General features: G+C 27.0%; 2 protein-coding genes across 3 annotated transcripts; one reads left to right on the top strand and one right to left on the bottom strand.

Moving 5' to 3' along the window:
• Positions 1-145: 145 nt before the first annotated feature.
• Positions 146-7,942, bottom strand: LOC122511364 (TBC1 domain family member 19). The gene is made up of 11 exons (XM_043626551.1): positions 7,759-7,942; positions 7,566-7,688; positions 6,349-6,556; positions 6,177-6,264; positions 5,806-5,866; positions 5,493-5,723; positions 3,827-3,901; positions 3,505-3,739; positions 3,137-3,338; positions 654-840; positions 146-454 (listed from the first exon to the last, which is right to left on the bottom strand). The coding sequence occupies exons 1-11, from the start codon at positions 7,855-7,857 to the stop codon at positions 386-388; spliced, it is 1,578 nt and encodes a 525-aa protein (XP_043482486.1). The 5' UTR covers positions 7,858-7,942; the 3' UTR covers positions 146-385.
• A 160-nt stretch (positions 7,943-8,102) lies between these two features.
• LOC122511362 lies at positions 8,103-18,733 on the top strand. Of its 2 annotated transcripts, none has more exons than XM_043626548.1 (5): positions 8,103-8,566; positions 8,638-8,733; positions 11,939-12,100; positions 15,897-16,134; positions 16,281-18,733. In XM_043626548.1, exons 1-5 carry the CDS (start codon positions 8,500-8,502, stop codon positions 18,550-18,552), a joined length of 2,835 nt encoding a protein of 944 aa, XP_043482483.1. In that variant the 5' UTR covers positions 8,103-8,499; the 3' UTR covers positions 18,553-18,733. The 2 variants fall into 2 exon arrangements, with proteins under 2 accessions (XP_043482483.1, XP_043482482.1); XM_043626547.1 differs by lacking the exons at positions 8,103-8,566; positions 8,638-8,733 and adding exons at positions 9,944-10,063; positions 10,279-11,756.
• The last annotated feature ends 1,435 nt before the right edge of the window (positions 18,734-20,168 follow it).

Genomic DNA, 20,168 nt, shown 5'->3' on the forward strand with positions numbered 1-20,168 from the left:
TAGAGACACGTTCTCTGTCCTTTTCTAAAACAATGGGAAAATCGCAACTCTCCTTGTCCCACGTGCGATAAACCCCACCCTCGAATTATAGTTTCGAACCCAACTCCGAAGGAAAATCACCGACACGTGCCGCACATTTACAATACCACAAAATGTAATTTCATTTCAAAAAACCTTCGTTTGGTAAACGTATAGAAGAGAATTTCGTTTTGATCGACATTTTCTGCTTTGCTGGTAAACTACCGATAAAATTTAGGGTATGTAAATATTTATCAGGAAGATTAATGCCAGTCTTTACATTATTGTTTACATGTATATTTTTCCTAAAATTATAAAAATTGTAGTTTGTAGTTACGAAGAATCCATTTTACTTTTTTTTGGTGGATTATTCCTTTAGAAGAACTAATTGTACTAAGGGCATCACTTTTAGAGATGAAAGATCTGCCAAAATTGCCTAAAATTGAAAAGAATATATTTTTTGGTACTTTTTCGAAACTCAACTACTGAGAGAATTAAAAAATTATAAATAGGAACAGCGACAGAATTTATAATTAAATAGATTTAGGATTTGAAAAGCAAACAGTAAGACAGCTCGGTATGGTGTTGAAACATGCAACAGGGGTTTCGACTGAAAAATAACAATTAAAAATTACCTCAACATTGCTTAATGTGTTAACTTGCATTATGTTTTCCTTCCGGAAACTTAGAATCGTCACGGCGAAGAGTGGAATAATTTCCAAGGAATCATAGCCCAGAATCAAATCCCACAAGTATAGTAATTGCTCCGGTGGTAGGTAACCACTGAATCCTCTCATCAACCATTTGAATACAATTTTGACTCTGAAATTCGAAAATTTTTCTATAGATTTAAATTCGTTTTCTCTAGACTTAAATTCGGAAATCTGTATATTTTCATAGATTTAAATTCGGTTTTTTTTTATTATCAGACTTCGCACTCGATAATGAAATTTAAAGAAGTAGCAAAAAGTAGCTTTTAAACTGAAAAAGTAGTAAAAAAAAGTAGCTATCGAAAAATTAAACTTGAAGACCAAAAAATACTCGTTTTAGACACTTCACAAAACTGACAAAAATTCCATTCTATATTTTATTTTCCTGACTTTTTCCTAATTGTCATCAAAAATATTTCTTTCTTTCTTATCTTGCTAATAAATTGAATTCCTGCAACGAATTTTATTATTTATGAAAGAATTTAAATATAATTATAAAAATAATTTAATTCTTGTGAGTGAAGAATTTTATAAAAATTGTTAAATAATTGATTTCTTTCCACTAATTTTATGCAAATTCTAATTTATATAATTGAATTCCTAAGAAATTTTTATTATTCATGAAAAGAATTGAATTCTTACAAAGATTAAAAAAAATTTTTTTTTAAATTGAATTCTGTTTGAAAATTTTATGAAAATAGTAGATATTGAAAATCATTGAATTGCGAAAAGTTTTTAAAAATAATTAAATTTTACAAAGAATTCTATTAAAATTTTTGAAAATAATTTAATTCCTAAAAAGCATTTTATTATTTATGAAAATAATTGAATTCTTGCAAACGATTTTATTAGAATTTTTGAAAATAATGGAATTTCCAGGAAGAAATTTATTACTTTAAAAACAATTGATTGTTATTCTTGTGATGAATATTGTTATTTATGAAAATAATTGAATTTTGCAAAGAATTTTATTAAAATGCCTCAAAATAATTGAATTTTCGGGAATAATTTTGTTATTTATCGACATAATTAAATTCTTTCGAAGAATTATTTATGTAAATAATTGAAATCTTGATAAGAATTTAATTAAAATCTAAAAGAATAATATTGAATTATTTCAAAAAAAATTTAATTAAAATTGCATATATAAAATAATTGATTTCTTTCGATCAATTTTATTATAATATTTGAAAATAATTGAATTCCTGTGAAAAATTCTAATATGCTTGTAAATAATTGAAATCTTCCAAAAAAATTTTAAAAAATCATTTTTTTTTAATAATTGATTTTTTTGAGGAATTGAAATTAAATTCTTAATGATAATAAAATGTTCTTACATGTTTTGATCAATTCCTGTAAAATAGTATTAAAAATAATGAAAATTCTGCTATGAATTATACTATTTATGAAAATAATTGAATAGTTACAAAGAATTTCGATAAAATTTTCAAAAATAATTGAATTATTGCAAAGAATTTCGATAAAATTTTCAAAAATAATTGAATTATTGCAAAAATTTTATTATTTAAGAAAATAATTGAATTATTGCGAAAAACTTTATTAAAATGTTTAAAAAGAATTGAATTTCTGTGAAAATTTTTGTTATTTTTGAAAATAATTGAATTCTGTATAAAAATATTATAAAGATTCTTTCAAATAATTATTTTTTTCGAAATATAATAAATATTATGAAAATTTTATTTTAAATAATTGAATTCTTGTGGAAAACTTTATTTGTGAAAATAATTGAATTTTTCGATTAATTAATTTAAAATAGTCTTTTAAAAATAATTGCAATTCTGTGATGAATTTCATTATTTACAAAAGTAATTGAATTCTATAGCCAAGAATTTTACAATTTATAAAAAAAAATTGAATTGTTTTGAAGAATTTTCGATCAGAATTATTGTTGAAAATAATTGAATTTTTATTAAAACTCTTGAAAATAAATGAATTTAAATAATATTTTTAATAATAATTGTATTCTTTCGAGAAATTTTATTAAAAATAATTGAAATTCTTTGATGAGTTTTATTATTTATGAAAATAATTGAATTTTATCAGTTTTTTTAAATAATTGAATTCTTTTGCGAAATTTGAAGAAAATACTAGATATTGAAAATAATTGAATTTCGAATATTTTTTGAAAATAATTGAATCTTTTTAAAGAACTCGATTACAATTTTTAAGAATAGTTTTTTGATTTAGAGTATTAGCGAATTTAAATTAATGGGAATTCTAAGCAAAAAACAGAAATAGTAGCTTTTAGTGGCTAAAATCTAAAAAAAGTATCCAAATAGTAGCATAACATAAAAAAGTAGTAAATAGTAGGTTTTAGTAGATAAGTGCGAAGCCAGTATTATAGACTTCACGGATATTTTCGATTTTTTAAATCTCGTAATACTTACGGATGAATGTGAATATTTTTGAAATGCGCCCAAAGTTGAGGCTCGTGACACTGCAGAAGTCTCTCGAAGAGAAGACAAAGAGCAACGATTCCCTGTCCGTGACTCGATACAGTGTGAAGGCGAAACCAATAACGCAAATAAAATGCACGAAATGTGTAATACATTGCGCAAGGATCATCATACAAGTAGCAAAATGGACTTCCTGGAGAGAAAATTGTTTTCTTTTTTATTACGATTGTCGACTTTTCATTTAGCAGAAGAGAGTAATTCAGATGTTTTGACATCTGTCATAGTCAATATTATACATTCGTTAATTTGAAGTTTGAACAATATTCAATAGTCAATAGAGACTTTTGTTTTGCACTAACCATACATTGTGAAACCATGAAACGGAATAACTCCACTAGGTGGGAAAACTAAAGTATTTTCCAAAGTCGTCGGTTTCCCTTGCAAAACGGCGTGAATAACTTGACCACCTGCGCTTCGATCCGTTGTGACAGGTGCCAAAACTTCCGAATCCCTCGAAAAACAAAGCATTGTTTGATATAAAATGTCTTCAAATACGAAATATTGATCATCATTTCTAGCCGTTAATTGAACGTCCTGAAATAGCAATTAGCAATTAGTATTTTTAGTTCAGATTTTTTTTTAGTTTTCTGCTAATTTTCAAATTTAGAAAACCTGACTCACCTTAATGATTAATTTATCCACCATTATATCATACTGAGCAACCAATCCTTTTAATTCGCTGTAGTATTCAATATCCTGGGAAAAATCGAGTAATATAAAAAGAGAAATTATAAATCCGAATAAAACAGAAATTCGATTCCAAATTATTTGATTCAGAATAAAAATCTATATTAATAATCGTTGTATTCTGGTAATCTATTCTCAGTTTGAAGTTAGTTGTTGTTTTTTTTTTTGCTTTTTAACTTTTTTAATAATTATTCTTTTTAAATATTTTCAATTTTTAAAATTAATGTATTAGAAAATCACTGAATTCTTGCAAATAATTTTGTCAAAAAATTTCAGAATAATTGAGTTTCTTCGCAGAATTTTATTATTTATGAAAATAATTTAATTCTAACGAAGAATTTTATTAAAAAGTTATTAAAATTTTAGAAAGTAATTTTATTCATTGGTGATATTTTTTTTTTAATTTTGTTTCAAAATAATTAAATTTTTGCAAACAATTTTACTATATTTGTAAAAATAATTCAATTCTTACGAAGAATTTTATTATTTATGAAAATAATTGAATTATTGCGAAGAATTTTATTAAAATTTTTAAAATTAATAAACAAGATTAATTAATTAGTAAATTAGTTAATAATTGAATTTTTTAAAAGATGAATCTGAAATTATTCAAAAATTCATATTTGAAAATAAAAAATTTTGTAATTTGCATAATAATAATAAAATACAAATTCAATTCCGAATAGAAATTCGATTAAAAATTTTGATTCAGAAAAGAAATTAATAATAAAAAATAGAAATTCGATTTCGAATAGAAATTCTATTCAAAATTTTGATTCAGAACAGAAATTAATAATAAAAAGTACAAATTCGATTCTAAATAGAAATTTGATTCAAAATTTTGATTCAGAATAGAAATTAATAATAATATAAAAATTCGATTCCGAATAGAAATTCGATTAAAAATTTTGATTCAGAACAGAAATTAATAATAAAAAATAGAAATTCTATTCAAAATTTTGATTCAGAACAGAAATTAATAATAAAAAGTACAAATTCGATTCCAAATAGAAATTCGATTCATAATTTTGATTCAGAATAAAAATTAATAATAACATACAAATTCCGAATAGAAATTCGATTCAAAATTTTGATGCAGAATAGAAATTAATAATAAAATAAAAATTTGATTCCGATTAGGAATTCGATTTAAAATTTTGATTCAGAACAGAAATTAATAATAAGAAATAGAAATTCTATTCAAAATTTTGATTCAGAACAGAAATTAATAATTATTAAAAATACAAATTCGATTTCAAATAGAAATTCGATTCAAAATTTTGATTCAGAATAGCAACTTATAAAAAAATATAAATTGGATTAAAAATTTTGATTCAGAGTAGAAATTAATATTGAAAAATACTAATTCGATTCAAAATTTTGTGATTCAGAATAGCAACTGATAAAAAAATATAAAATTCGATTCCAAATAGAAATTCAATTAAAAATTTAAATTCAACTTCAAATAGAAATTGATAAAAGAAATAGAAATTCAATTCAGAAAAGAAATTATAATAAAAAAGAAAAGATATTCGATTTAGAATGGAATTTAGATTTAGAGTATAGAAAATAAAAGAAAAATTCGATTGTTAAATTATACATTCTCCTTGAGGATTGTTCCCAAAATTAACGACCAAATTCGACTTCTCAATGCAATTGGACATCCGCGTTTTAAAAATTCCTGAGCAAGTGGCGAGTGATTTGACTTGAGAATTTTTTCTCCCAATTCAGTTCTTTCGTCTTCGTAAGTTGCATAATTTCCAATTGCTGGCATGTTCGGATTAACACCCAATAATGGTGCTCCATCGGCAATATCCGTGTATATGGCTCTCTATATTGCATAAAAGTTTAATTATTATAAAGCATAATAAATGGTTTTTTTCTTTCATAAATATACATTTCTCTATACTCACCAATTCCTCCAAAGTTTTCACTCTAATTTGTATGTGACTGAATTCCCAATTCGGCTCATTTCTAATATAAAAACAAATATTTTACAAAAAGAAACTGTCATCGCGACACAAAGGAACGGGATTTAAAAAATCAAAATTTATAGGTTATCTTTACAATCTTTTGACGAAAGCCGATTGTAAACATAACCTATAAATTTGTTTTTGCTTCCGTCCTTCCTTCTTATTTAATAAACATGAAATTTCGCATAAAATCGAAAATAATTATTTCTGTAAATTTTTGCTTTTTTTCCCTTCGTAACGTCAAAAATAGAGAATGAAAATTGAAAAAAAAAATTGAGTTTTTTTGTACAGGAGTCGGAAAATTATCTTACAGTTGCTTTTTGAATGCCGGATCACGTATTGAATATAAAACTTCTAAAAAGTCCTTCGGAGCATACAGAGGTCTATATTGCGATAAATCTGAAAAATTTTACTTTTTTCGTTACATATAAAATTATAGAAATCAAAATTAACTTTTTGTAAATAAAAAAGCTGCGCGTCTACCGATGTCGTAGGTACTAAGTTCGTTCCACTTTTCCAACAACTGTTCCCTTTCGGAATTGGGACGAATCCGGGCCAATGGGACATTAAGTTCATTGCACATGGAATTTAAAGATTTTTGAATTCTCCGTTCCCATTGAATTTGCGTTTTCTTCAAATAACTCAAATCAGCATCGCCAATTGGTGTCTCTATTTTTGGCTGCAGTGGCCCCTTTGAAAACAAACGGTTTTCTATTTTTATTATAAATATATTTTATCTTACTGATACGTTTAGAAATTAGGAAAATTAGAATAGAATTAGAATAAAAATTTTAGAATTTAGAGGTTATATTGGTAGTAAATAAATGGAAACCCCATTTTGTCCGCAAAAAGGGCCCACTTCAAAATTTTATTCTTAAATAAAATTAACAATATTTAACTATTTTTAGCAACTTTCGGATAATTGTGATCTCTACAGTGGCATGAGTTTAAATGATCCATTTACAAATCGTAAAAGTTGAAAATTGAAGTAAATTTCGTGTTTTTGTAAAATTTCCCTATAATTAGTGAAGGAATTAAAAAAACCAACTAAATCCCTCTCGAGTTTAATAAACTGCGCAACTGCTTTGGCGCGTCTATCAAGGTACGCTTGCGCAATTGTGAAAAGTTGCTTGTCATGATTGCAGTCATGGCGTCCGTTCAGCGCAAAGTAGGCTGAAGCGTCGGTTTCACTCGCATATTCTCCGATTTCCGCCATTTTTGATGCCACGTTTTATGCCCTCGTTTGCCAGAGACCCTCCAGCCGGGGTCGCTGCGCACGCCAAGTGACGCGCAAAATATGTCACATGATAGTGGGAGAAATCGTTCTCTGGCAAATGGGAATATCAGAACCAGATGCATTTTGTTATTTCCGATGAAAATGAAACTTGAGATTCTTTTCAATTTTATACCGAAACATTTTGCATTTTTTTCAATATTTTCTTCAAAGATCTAGTTAAAATATCCACTAATTGTAAATATAAGGAAAAAATGAAAATTTATATAAAAAATATACGCCATTTTAGGAACAATTTTCCCTACTCCACTTGGAATTTTCCAACTTGAATATTTATCGGAAAAATCCTTTTGGCGTAATTCCAACACTTGTTTACAATATTTCAACTTGGAATGAAGATAAAATTTTTGTGCGAAACCTTTTTTGTTGCTAATTGACACTAATTAACATTGAAAATAAAACTCACCTTCGAGCGAGCCCAATGAAAAACCGTATTTCGTATTTCCGATTCGAGTCCATTTGCCTTTATTGCATCAAGTAGAGAATTTCGGAAATCTTCCTTTTGGACAGATTTCGATGCGACCAATTTCTGTGTCAAATTAATATTTTTGTTTACATATTTTCAGTGCTTAAAAATAATGAAATGAATGAAACCTAACCTGTAATTCTTTATAGAGACTTTTGTAATTCTCCATATTCTGAATATCTTCCGTCAATTTTTTGGTATTTTTATCAAAATTATCCTCTTTGTCCTGCATTGTAAATATAGTGATATAGTCAAAGAATTTAAGAAGAAATAATTCAAGAAGCCATTTGTAAATAAATTTTCTTCCCGCTGTATCTAAGAAATAATGCGCAAATTGCTGCGCAGAAGTAGAGAATTCGTAGCCATTGACACGTTTGCCATCTATGATCAAAAACTATTGTATAAAGCCCCATGGCATTCCTGAAAATCACATTTTCATCTTTTATAATATAGTTTCAAGTTCTTAATTAACTATATATTTTGGAAAAAAAAATCCAATACAACTTTTCAAAGCATTCTAGTTCGCGCCTCTTTTTTGCGCAAACTCTCTTGAATGCGCAGTTGCATTGTGAGATTTTCATTAAAATCAGTTTCGCGCTTGAAAGCAGAAGTTTCAGTGGAATTGTGAGTGTGGTTGAGGTTTTTTTTTATCGGGGTTCGTGTTTGAACCATTTCGAGGATAATGTATGAACTGATCGTACGTTTGTGTGTCATTATTAAAGAGAAGAACATAAATGTGCCTTAAATCTAAACGTCTTGATTTTGTGCAAGTTATGCACATACTCGACCGGTCACTCTCCTCGGCAATGGCGGTGTCGTCTTCTCTATTTTGAAAGATTCTTTTCGTGTAAATTTACATTAAATCATCATCATCATGGATATCGCAAGCATGCTCGAGGTGCAAGTGAACGAGGTGAACGAGCCCGACATCAAGGAAAATTGTAAGTTTTTCAATAATAAATGACCTTTTAACATGAAAGAGACAAAAATCCTAACCTTTATTTTTTTCCAGTAACACCCAGTGCGACATTTTCAAGGGCTCCATCACCTCCCGTGAAACCGTATTCTCAAGAGGAAAACAACTACTTCTCAATGATGTATGGTCTAGGTGGGTTTTTACATTTTAATTTACCACTAAAATTCTTATTTAATAATTATAAAACGTATTTCTTTGTTCGTTGTTAACCAACTGTTGTCAGGTGGTATTTTTGTGATTTCGTATTTTTTAAAGATATAATCATTTTCAATTGATCATTTCATAATTTAATGAAAAAAAATTCTATTCTAAATATGAACTTTACTGTCAAAATCTAATTTACAAAATAGTTTCCTTAGTTTCCTAATAAAAGAATAAAATAGAAATTAAAATGAGTCAAATGAGTATAACAAATTTTCCGAAAGTAATTCTCCTTAGAATATTTGGAAACAAAATAATGTTTGTTACCAAAAAAATTAGTGGTCTCTATAAATTGTTTGTGTACTTGTTCCACTAAATAAGTTAATCATATTGGCGAACTAATTTACGTTCCATTTGACTTCAAACTCTTGCACAAAATTATAATTTATATTTTCTACTGATTGTAAAAAAAAGACATTCCTAGTAATGAATTTGGTTTATTTCAAATATTTAACTATCTAAATCATTTACCATTTTAACGAAAATGTTTATAATCTTTATCGTGATGTATTTTTTCTGTCAAATTTCCTCTTATTAAATGCTTATCACACTGGTTTAATTTTTAATATCGAAAATGTTTATAAATACAATTATTTTTAAATCTAAAATTATAAGAATATAAATATAAAATTATAAAAATATTACAAATATTAAACAAAAATGTTTTTAAACACAAAAACAATTTTTAAACTACGCTAAAAACATATTTTGCAAAAATGAAGCAAAGTGACAATGAAGTGATTTGAAACAAGTTTTAGAAGAAAATAATTAAACAGGTAGGTAATAGAAATCAATATTCTATCATATTGTTAATTAAATTTTTGATAATTTATCCTATTTTGTTTTTCCCTAATAATTAACGAATTTTTGATAATTTACAACTTTTTTTGTAAATTATGTTTGTATAGTTTTTAACTCTAATTCGCTATTTGTTTATCTAATTAACAGAATAGAAATTCAAGACTATTCTTTTATAAATATTTAAGGAGATTTTTTTTTTAAATGTAAATATAGAAAATGAATAATTTCGTGTCAAAATCCTTGAGTGACGCGTCACTGCACAACCCTGTAGGCTTTTTCACCGCCTTGCGCTTAATTTCATTTCACAAATGAGTTTCTAACCTCAAAAAACGAAAACAACTTTTGTTATACCTATCTTTCTGCTCTTTTGTAAATAATATTTGATTTCTGTCACAAAGTTCTTTCAAACATGAAATTCGTTTATAAAATAGTGAATAGATTTCCAGTGGATAAAAAAATGGTAAAATTTTTGTTTTTTTCTCAAGTGTTCAAACAATTAGTGTCAATTTTAATATTCTTTTCTTAAAAATACGTTTTGCTTTTGTTTTATTTAAATTTACTGTGGTTAATTAATAAAATTGTTCATTTGCTAAATATTTCAAAAAATACATTTTTTTATTTACAATGTTGAAACTTTTCTCATTTTCAAAAGCAAATATCTATTTTATTTTTTAGATGCTGTGAGTGGATTTTCAAAAACTTTGTGAAATGAATACTTCGAGATAAAAACGAAAAGTAATCGAGAATATTCTAGAAGAACAGTGTGTCAACAATAAGAGAAAAAAAAGAAAAAAAATACATTTTACTAATTGTAAGATAATTTAAAAGAGAAATTTAAAAAATGGATTTGATTGAAAACGGACATTTTTTAAACAATTACGATGCGTTTAACGAGACGAAAACCGAAATTACGTTGGAAGAACAAGAAGAAAGAGAAATTCGAAACATTATTCAATTGTACAGGAACAAAAAATATTCCTTTAAGGAAGCACATGAATTAAGTGGTATTTCGAGAACAAAATTCATGAAACTTTTAACAGACGAAAAGAATAAAAGTGACAGTGCCCCGAACTCTTTTTCCACTTTATCAGAAATTAATTTATCAACAAAGGCAAAAATTGAGGAAAAATTAATTGCCAGCATAAATTATTTACAAAATGGTATGTTCGACGTGGAAGACATTGATATAAAAAATTTGAAATATGAAATTCTTTTAGAATACAACATCAAGTGGACTCAAAAAGGTGAAGTTGGAAAAGTTTGTGAAAAATCGTTTATTGAAAAAAATAAAAAATGTTTAAAATCACCTTCGACAAAGGAGTATTTATTGGGAAAAATGAATGATTACTTTAATACATTCACGAAAATTTACAATAATCACAATATTGACTCGACGAGAATTTATTATTTGGAAGTTACAAAATTGGCGAATCAATTTCTCTTGATTTATTGCGTGAATGCCACAGGTTGTCGTACGCAGAATCCAATGATAATCTTGAATGAATCACCAGAAAGCAATAGTTTGAAAAATGATTCCGAATTGGCGAAACAATTTTTTATTGTAACCTCTCAAATGGGTAAATTAACATATAAATTATTTGCCTATTGGTTGGAGAGTTTTATAGTAAATTCCAAAGTCACGCCGGAGAGGAAAGTTATTTTATATCTCGATGGAAATAATTCCAAATGTAAATACTATAAAAGTATACAATTAGCGATTAATAGTGGAATTATTTTAATTCAAGTTCCCACTTATAAAACAATGCATCTACAACCAATTTTAATGACACTTGTCAAATCTTTCATCACAATATACAATTTGACTGTCAAAAATTGGTGTCGTGACAACATTGAACAACCTATTAGTTTGAAAGTCTACCTGAATTTGTTACTGAAAATTTATGAAGAAGAGAATGAAGAAGATGAAACTATTTCGCTTGGTTTTAGAAATCAAGGTATTTGGCCTTTGGATAAAAGTTTGTTTCTTAGTTCCTTTGAAGGATTGATGGATCAATTGGGGCAAACGGAAAATTTTTTTGAAGAAATAGAATCTAATGCTGATATTTCTGAATCATCGAAAAATACTCCTAGTGAAATTAAAAATGAGAGAAGTAATTTTACCGAGAATTCAAAAAGTTCAAGTGCAGCCATTGGTAAGATGTAATAAAAATAGTATTATTTAATAAAAATTGATAAGTTAATAAAGTATTTGTAAAAAAACAAAATAAAAATATGAGAACAAGAACGAATGTATTTTATTTCAATTTTAGGGAAAAGGAAAGACCAAAATTCGAATTTAGTTTTACAAATATTAATTTCTCGTGTTTATTTACAGACATATCATCAGTCCGATTCTCGAGAGTTCACTGCACAGGCTGCGATATTCACCTTGGATCGGCCCCCGCACAAGTTACCAATATGTTTGAACATCCAAAATTACGAACTCTCTTGTGCTTGAAATGCTACGAATTTTACGGCGATGGAGACTTTGAGCAAGGTAAAGTTTGTAATCTTTAAATTTTAATTATGAAATAATCAGGGTTGCCACGCAACCTGCAAACCTGGAAAACCTGGAAATGTCAGGGAATTTTAAAAACCTTGGAAAACCTTGAAAAAGTCAGTGAATTTTGATCGAAATCCTGAAAAATTGTTGTTTTCTAAAGTTATTGTATTTGTTCTTAAAATCAAATTTTACTTAAATATTTCAAAACTAATTCAATTTTAAAAGAGTTGCATTTACACTTTTTATAAGTAGATGAACTTCAAAAGATTTTAATTTGAAATTTTGTAGAATTTCAATTTTAAATGAATTTAATTAGAAATATAAAAAAAAACTTGGATTTAAAAAAAATTTTGAAAACTAAAATTCTTCTGATATTAATAAAATTGTTTAATATATATTTAACTAGTTTTATTAAAAATAATGGATTTATAGAAGAATTTGAGTTAAAAACACTAAAACAAATTGAATTTTGAAGCAATTACAAATGATTGCAGAAATTCAATTATTTTCAAAACCTTTACGCAATTCAATGATTTTTAATATCTACTAATTTAATAAAAATTCCTAAAAGAATTCAATTAGTTAAAAAAAATTTTAATAAAATTCTACGCAAACATTTGATTATTTTCATAAATAATAAAAATTTCACAGGAATTCAATTATTTTCATAAATAACAATATTCATCACAAGAATTCAATTATTTTCAAAATTAATAAAAATTTTCAACAAAATTCAATTATTTTCAGTAATTTTAATAAAATTCATTACAAAATTGAATTATTTTCAGGAATTTTGATAAAATTCTGCCGAGAAATTCAATTATTTTCAGGGATTTTAATAAAATTCATGACAAAATTCCAATTATTTTCAAAAAATTTTCTTAATTCAATTTTTTTCAATATTCTACTACTTTAATAAAATTTTCCAAAAGAATTCAATTTTGAACAAAAATTTTGATAATATTCTACATGAACATTCAATTATTTTCCAAAAGAATAAAATTTCCACAGAAATTCAATATTTAAATTAGAATTTGTATAAATTTTTTTGAAAAATCAAATGTTTTAAAATTTGGCATTAAATTCTTCGCAGTAATTCAATGATTTTCATAAATTTTAAAATATTTTTCAGGGATTTAAATATTTTCATAAATAATAACATCATTCGAAGGAAGTTAATTATTTTCATAAAGAAGAATATTCATCACAAAAATTGAATTTTTTTCAAAAGTAATAAAATTCAATTAATTTCAAAATTTTAATAAAATTCATTGCAAAATATCAATTATTTTCAAAAAATTTCATCGATTCAATGATTTTCAATATCTATTATTTTAATAAAATGTCTCAAAAGAATTCAATTATTTAAAAACAATTTTGACAAAGTTCTACACGAATATTCAATTATTTTCTAAAATAATGGAAATTTCACAGGAATTCAATGGTTAAAAATAGAATTTGCGCACAAATTTTTTTGAAAAAAATCAATTATTTGAAACTGTTGTATAAAATTCTTTGCAATAATTCAATTATTTTCATAAATAATAAAACTCATTGCAGAATTTCAATTATTTTTAATACAATTTTAATGAAATTCCTCGAGAAAAGTTATTATTCATAAAAATTTTATTAAAATTTATCAAAGAAATTTAATTATTTTAATAACCTTTGCTACAATTTACTGATTAGAAAAATTCTTAAAAATGTTATTAAAATTTGTCAAGAGAATTTAATCATTTAAAAATTTGTTGATAAAATTTTTTATGAAAATTCAATTTTAAACAAGTTGTAAATCCAGATGTTCATTATATGAACATTTTGCTTCCTCTTTACGATCAGCAAAAAAAATTTGCTTCCTCGTGGAGGAAGCATTAACAATAAGAATATTTAATTTTTAAATAACTTTTAATACAATTTAACATTTATAAAATAAAGTGCATTCGTCTTAATAGAAAGAATAAAATTTTCTTAAACAGTAATATGATATATGAATCTAAATAAATAAAAAAAATTTTAGTAAAAAAGTGAATTTTTCAAATTTGATTGTAATTAATTCTATATTTTTCAATAGATGATATACTTTATATACATCAATCGATTCGTCTTGATGCAAAGAATAAGATTTTTGATTTATTTTTCAATAAATAATAACATTTTATTGTACAGCAACATGATTTTTAAGAAAAAATGAATTTCTATTAAAAGTGCAAATTTTTTGTCTATAATTGGTTTTAATTCTATAAATTTAAATACAATATATACTTTATATATACCAATCGATACGTCTTGGTGCAAAGAATAAGATTTTAGAAATAAATGAGTAAGATTTTCTTATACGGCAACATAATTTTGCGAAAAGCACTCATTTTTTGATAAAAACGCGAATTTTTCAGCTTTAATTGTGATTAACTCTGCAAATTCTCATACAATTTATACTTTTTATATACCAATCGATTCGTCTTGATGCAAAGAATAAGATTTTATTATTTATTAACTTCAATAACCAACTTAAAAAAAATTTTTTGAAAAAAAATTTTTTTTAGAAAAAAGTCAAAAAAATTTTTTTTTTTGAGAATTTTTTAAAGTCTATCAATCCATTTCGAGATATTTTTAGGATAAATATACCTGGTAAATTTTAGCCAAATTCGTTAAAACCTCTTCGAGTTATCGTGTTCACAAAAATCGGGATCCACACACACACACACACACACATCCGGACAATTGTTCAGGGTCTTATATAACATAGTCCCATATAGAAGAAAATTTGTTAAAAGGATTTTTAAAAATTTTGTAAATTAAACGACTACAAAGCTTCCTCACGAGGAAGCAAAAACATTCAATTATTTAATAAAATATTTATTTTTATAGTCAAATAATTGAATTTTCGTAGAATTTTCTAATAAATATTGATTTAAAAATGAATTTCAAAACAAAATCTTTGAAAATTTGAACTTTTCATATTTTTAATTAAGAATTCTATAGAATTAATTTTTCTCAATAAGTTTAATGGAATTTATTTTAATTATTTGAAGTTTTTAGTTTCTAATATATTTAATTGAAGAATTTCAGAATAATCGAAATTTCGTAAAATTAAATTGTAAACAAAACAATTTAAATATTCACAAAGAACTTTTTCAAAAATTATTTAAAAAAATTGACTTAAAAAAGAATATTAGTTGAAAATTCTAAAAATGAATAATCGGAATGATGAAAATAATTTTTGAAGAAGTTACAGTAACAAAGTAGCAACTTTTAATTATTATTATAAAACATGAAGAAAACATGAATCGATATCTTCATGTTTTATAATAATATTTTTATATGTTATTGAATTTCAAATTGTTTAAAATCTTAATTTCTATGAAAAAATAGTAATGATTACATATTTTTAAAAAAATGAAGTTATTGATGTTTTCGAATAATTTTACAATTGAAGAAATTCGTAAATAAATGTAATAGAACATTTTTTGTGTGTATCTAATCATTTTGCAAGTGAATCAGAATATTCTTTAGAATCAGGGAAAAAGTCAAAGTTTTGTCTGTAAATCAGGGAAAAGTCTGAAAATCAGGGAGATATTTAATTTGGTAAAATATAAATGTAGTTTTAAAAGCTTGGAAAAATTACGTTTTTAAACCTGGAAAAGTCAGGGAATTTAAAAAGAGCAAAAGCGTGGCAACCCTGATAATATTTTCAGTTCAATTTAATTGATTCAATTGAAATAATGTATTTAAATGTTTCACTTTAATTCGCAAATGGATTTTCCACATTGAAATTGAATTCATTTTGCAGGGGACGATCAGACCGATATGTTTTGTCGATGGTGTGCCAATGGTGGAAATCTCTACTGTTGTTCCGACTGTAGTAACACATTTTGTTCGAAATGTGTCAAGAGAAATTTTGACGCAGTAATAGCAAAGAAAATAGAGGACGACGAGAAATGGAAATGTTTCGTCTGCGATCCAACTGATATCTATCCAGCACGATCACTTTGTCGGGCGATAATTCAACACGTACAGACTGTATGCAGGTGAATTGAAAATTTACTAAATTTCAAAGAAAAGGAATTTTCAATCCTTTTTCAGGGTTTAATTAAATTTTTGTGACAACCATTCTTTTTTTAATGCTGCTTTTTCGTATGGAATTTATTGTAATCAAATTTTTTTCCCTGTTTAGAATTCTCCAAAATGACAAGACAATGAACCAGGACGAAGTTGATGAAAAAATGAATTTAGACGAATCTCGATGCTGCAGTCGAAAAAGGAAACGAAAGAGACGAAAAACCGGATCCGGCTCTGAGGATGACGACGATGAGACGTACAATCCCGTACTCAGTGAAATGCCACAAGTTAAGAGACGTCGCACCAGAAAAAGTGGTCAGGTCGCCACACCAATTCACACTAATGGCTCAGTGAATAATCAATCAGACGACGATAGTTCACTTCTCGCTGGTGATAACGATCTTCTCGCTGCATTGATACCCTGTGAACAAACAATGACTGAAGGTGACACTGCACTACCTTTTGGAAGTCCAACAAAGGTACAACCGCAACCTTCTAAAGTTATAACAACTGACAAACTTAAAACGCAAATTCTTTCTAATAACACAAAACCCAATCAAACGTCGTCCCCAGTTCTAAATTTACTGAAACCAATGAAAGTGCGCAGATTAACCCCCGTAACTTCAGTACCTCATTCGCAATTAAGAACAACCCTCATAAATCCCCTCTCTCAACAACACTTGAGACCAAACATCATTGGTCCAACCGCACAAATTCAGATAAGACAAAACATGGTGCGTCCCATCTCTCATCTACAACCAAGAGCAATGCTAATTCAAAAACGTCCAAATCGACCAATGGTCTCGATACCACAACCCCGAACTCCAGGCTCAGTCCTACAGACAAAACCAAGAATTCTCCTACCAAAATCCCGCCAATCAAACACCTCCACCGCCCCAAATATCATCGACATTGAAAGTGATTCCGACGAAGGAGTCGAAGTCATCGGCGCCAGTGATCGAGTAACCCGCAATAAAAGTGCACAAATGAGTAAAGAAGATCAAAAGACAAATAAAAATTTCGAACAATTAATTCTCAATCAAAAGCACGATATCGACATTGAACTGCAATCGCTAAGGAAAAAGTTCAATTTCGTCCTCTCCGATTCGCCGAGTAAACCCGAGAAAGTAACCACCGACGAGGCGTCTCTAAAAATGAAAAAATTCCAACAAGTCATGCGAAAGACATTATACAGACTAGCACAAATAAACGATCGAGTAGTCCGAGAGTATCACAGTTGGAAGAAGCAAACAACCCCCGAAGAGGAGGAATCCGAGAAGAGCAAAGTCGACTACTTCCCCACCAAGAATCCCGACGTATCACTAGAAATGATCTGCGTTCGCGATTCCGAATCGGAAAGCGACGGCGAAACCCCCAACGAAGGAACAATTCTCGAGGCGAGCAATTTGGAAGCAAATCAATTGAATTGCTACAGCAATCTCACGTTATTCAGAAAAAAGCGCATGGTCGAGCAGGGCGTCGGCGACGACTCAATCGAAAAGCACGACAAATCGGTCCAAGCCTACGACGTCCGAACACGGGACTATGAAAAATCAATTGGCTATTCTCTGCTAATGAAAGCCGAGTACGATCCCAAGACTGAGAAGGAGGTGTTGAAACCCGTCGAAGTACTGAATGAGCATTTCGGAAAATTCCAGGAGCAGTACATTTTTCATTTACAACACATCGAGGAGAATGGCATTAAAACGACTGAGGATCTGGAGAATCTACCCGATCCGAACGAAACACCGCTCAAGGATCTCATCGAGGCGAATTCGCCGTTCATTGCCGAAATGCTGGAGAATATACCGCCGACGATTATTAATGGAAGTGCCACCGAGTCAGAGGCAATGGAGACGGAGACTAAAGAAAACTCCGACGAAGAGATGCCCTTGGAGGAAATTGAAAAAGACGCGCCTCTAGAAACAATCGAAGAAAAAGAATCGTCCGAAGACGAAAAAGACGAGGAGAACGAAGAAGAAACAGAAAAAGAGAAAGAGAATGAAGAAGACGAAACGGAAAAAGGAGAAAAAGGAGAAGAGAACGAAGAAACAGAAGATAAAAGCGAAAGTCCCGAACATTTGGATTCAACCGCAGCGACTTCGAAGGCAGTCGAGGAATTAGTGAAAATGGTAACAAAACTCTCGGACGAATTGAAATCGAGTAATAATTCACCGGAAAATACAACATTGAGTTCTGTTTCCGAAAAAAATGAGTCTAACGATGAAAAGAGAGGTGGTGATCATGATAAGGACGAGGAGACAATTCTCGCTGTTCGAACACTTGTCGAAGAAGAGAATAATAGTGGTAATAATTTTACTAAAACAACAACAGAAACAACAACAACAGAAACCAGTGCGATTGAGGAGTGTAACTTTCTTAATTAATTTTCTTTTGAGACACTAAATGCAAAACATTTAATTTAAGAAAGTGATTTATATAAAAGCAAAGAGTCGTAAAATTTATATAAAAAAAAGAAAAACAAAAATTTTTATGTCTTAAAAATGTTAAGATAATTAAGTGATTATTTGGTTTTGGTAATAAATAATTTACCATTTTTTCTCTGGACTTGAATCGAAATAATAATTAATCCTTGGTAAAATTTCTATTGAAAACAATCGTGATTTTTATATATTTTTATTCAATTATTCAATTGGGTAAATTTTGAAACTGTATTTTCATTTTCGAAATTATACCCCCAAGGAATGTGAATTAGATAAAAGAAACTAAGAAAATAAATTCAAAGTAAAAACGATTTTTTTTACCGGAAAAAGTGGAGTAACTTTTACTATTTACAAAAGTACATAAAAACTAAATTTTCTAAGTTCAGCGATTTTTTTTCCTTCTGAGTAAATTTTTGCTAAAAATTAGATTTTTGTTAAAAAATAAATAAAATACTCTTCGTAAGTAGCAAAATTAAATAGTAAAAATTACAAAGCAGAAACGGAAGAAGTTCCTGGTGGTTTTTTTTATTACGAAAATAGTAAAAGTAACTCTATCTTTTTCCGTGTATTGGAAAGAAAACAATTTGTTTCCTTTTCTAAAATAGCGATTTTAGTTTGAATTTACGTTCCTTATTGTATTAAGAAATTATTGTAGAAGAAATTAAAAATAATTTACGAAATATGTTTTCGTGACAGTGAAGAAATTCGTTTTTAACAATTGAAAGACTTGAAGAAAATATTAAATTTTCAATAAAGCATATTTCATTAAAACAATTTTTACTTGTTTAAAAGAAAAATGTTCGTGCAGTTGATTTGGAAATGAATTTTTCTCATTGTAGGTATTTATAGAAAAATTAAAAATTAAAAAGTCCGAAAAATTACCAGAAACTCTAAATTTTTTTAATTTCATTGAAAATACATTCAGGAAAAAAGTTTTTGTTAATTTAAAGAAATCATTTACTTTTACTTGCTTCTTCGATTGAAAACTAATTTTTCTTTGATTCAAAGAAAGTGTCTTATTAAAAAAAAATGTTTGATTTAAAGAAAATGTCTTTGATTCAAAAACAATTTATTTGTTTCAAAGACATTTTTCTGTTTAAATTAAAGAATTATTTCTTTGACTCTATATCAATGAAAAAATTTGTTTGATTCAAAAGGAATTTGTTTCAAAGAAATTTTACCCTTTAAATTAGAGAATTATTTCTTTAACTCTATCAATAAAAAAATTTCTTTGTTTCAAAGAAATTTTCCTCTTTAAATTAAAGAATTATTTCTTTAACTCTATATTAATAATAAAATTTCTTTTACTTAAAGAAAAATTTTTTTTTATTCAAAGTAAATTTCTCTAAATAAAAGAAAAGTTGTTTAAATAAAAAAAAAATGTTTTTCGAATTTTTCTTTCAAAGAAAAATTTATTTTCAATGAAACGAAACGAGTATGAAAAATTGTTTTCAATAAATTAACAAAAACTTAATTATGTGTAAACGAAAAGAAAAATTTCGGTTCACCGTTAATTTTGTCTTTTTCCTAATAATCCGAATTTTGAGAAAAAATTCTAT

This window comes from Leptopilina heterotoma, unplaced genomic scaffold (assembly GCF_015476425.1).
Source record: "Leptopilina heterotoma isolate Lh14 unplaced genomic scaffold, ASM1547642v1 Lhet_81, whole genome shotgun sequence".
Classification (NCBI taxonomy): Eukaryota; Metazoa; Arthropoda; class Insecta; order Hymenoptera; family Figitidae; genus Leptopilina; species Leptopilina heterotoma.

What these genes read in the sequence shown, in the direction of transcription:
- LOC122511364 (XM_043626551.1), bottom strand. Translation starts at nt 7,857, where the DNA reads ATGCAGGACAAAGAGGATAATTTTGATAAAAATACCAAAAAATTGACG. An exon ending in TTCATTGGGCTCGCTCGAAG is followed by an intron (nt 6,557 to 7,565) that starts GTGAGTTTTATT and finishes TTGTTTTCAAAG; the next exon opens with GGGCCACTGCAGCCAAAAAT. An exon ending in CCGGCATTCAAAAAGCAACT is followed by an intron (nt 5,867 to 6,176) that starts GTAAGATAATTT and finishes TTTTTATATTAG; the next exon opens with AAATGAGCCGAATTGGGAAT.
- LOC122511362 (XM_043626547.1), top strand. Translation starts at nt 10,445, where the DNA reads ATGGATTTGATTGAAAACGGACATTTTTTAAACAATTACGATGCGTTT. An exon ending in CGATGGAGACTTTGAGCAAG is followed by an intron (nt 12,101 to 15,896) that starts GTAAAGTTTGTA and finishes TTCATTTTGCAG; the next exon opens with GGGACGATCAGACCGATATG. An exon ending in CACGTACAGACTGTATGCAG is followed by an intron (nt 16,135 to 16,280) that starts GTGAATTGAAAA and finishes TTCCCTGTTTAG; the next exon opens with AATTCTCCAAAATGACAAGA.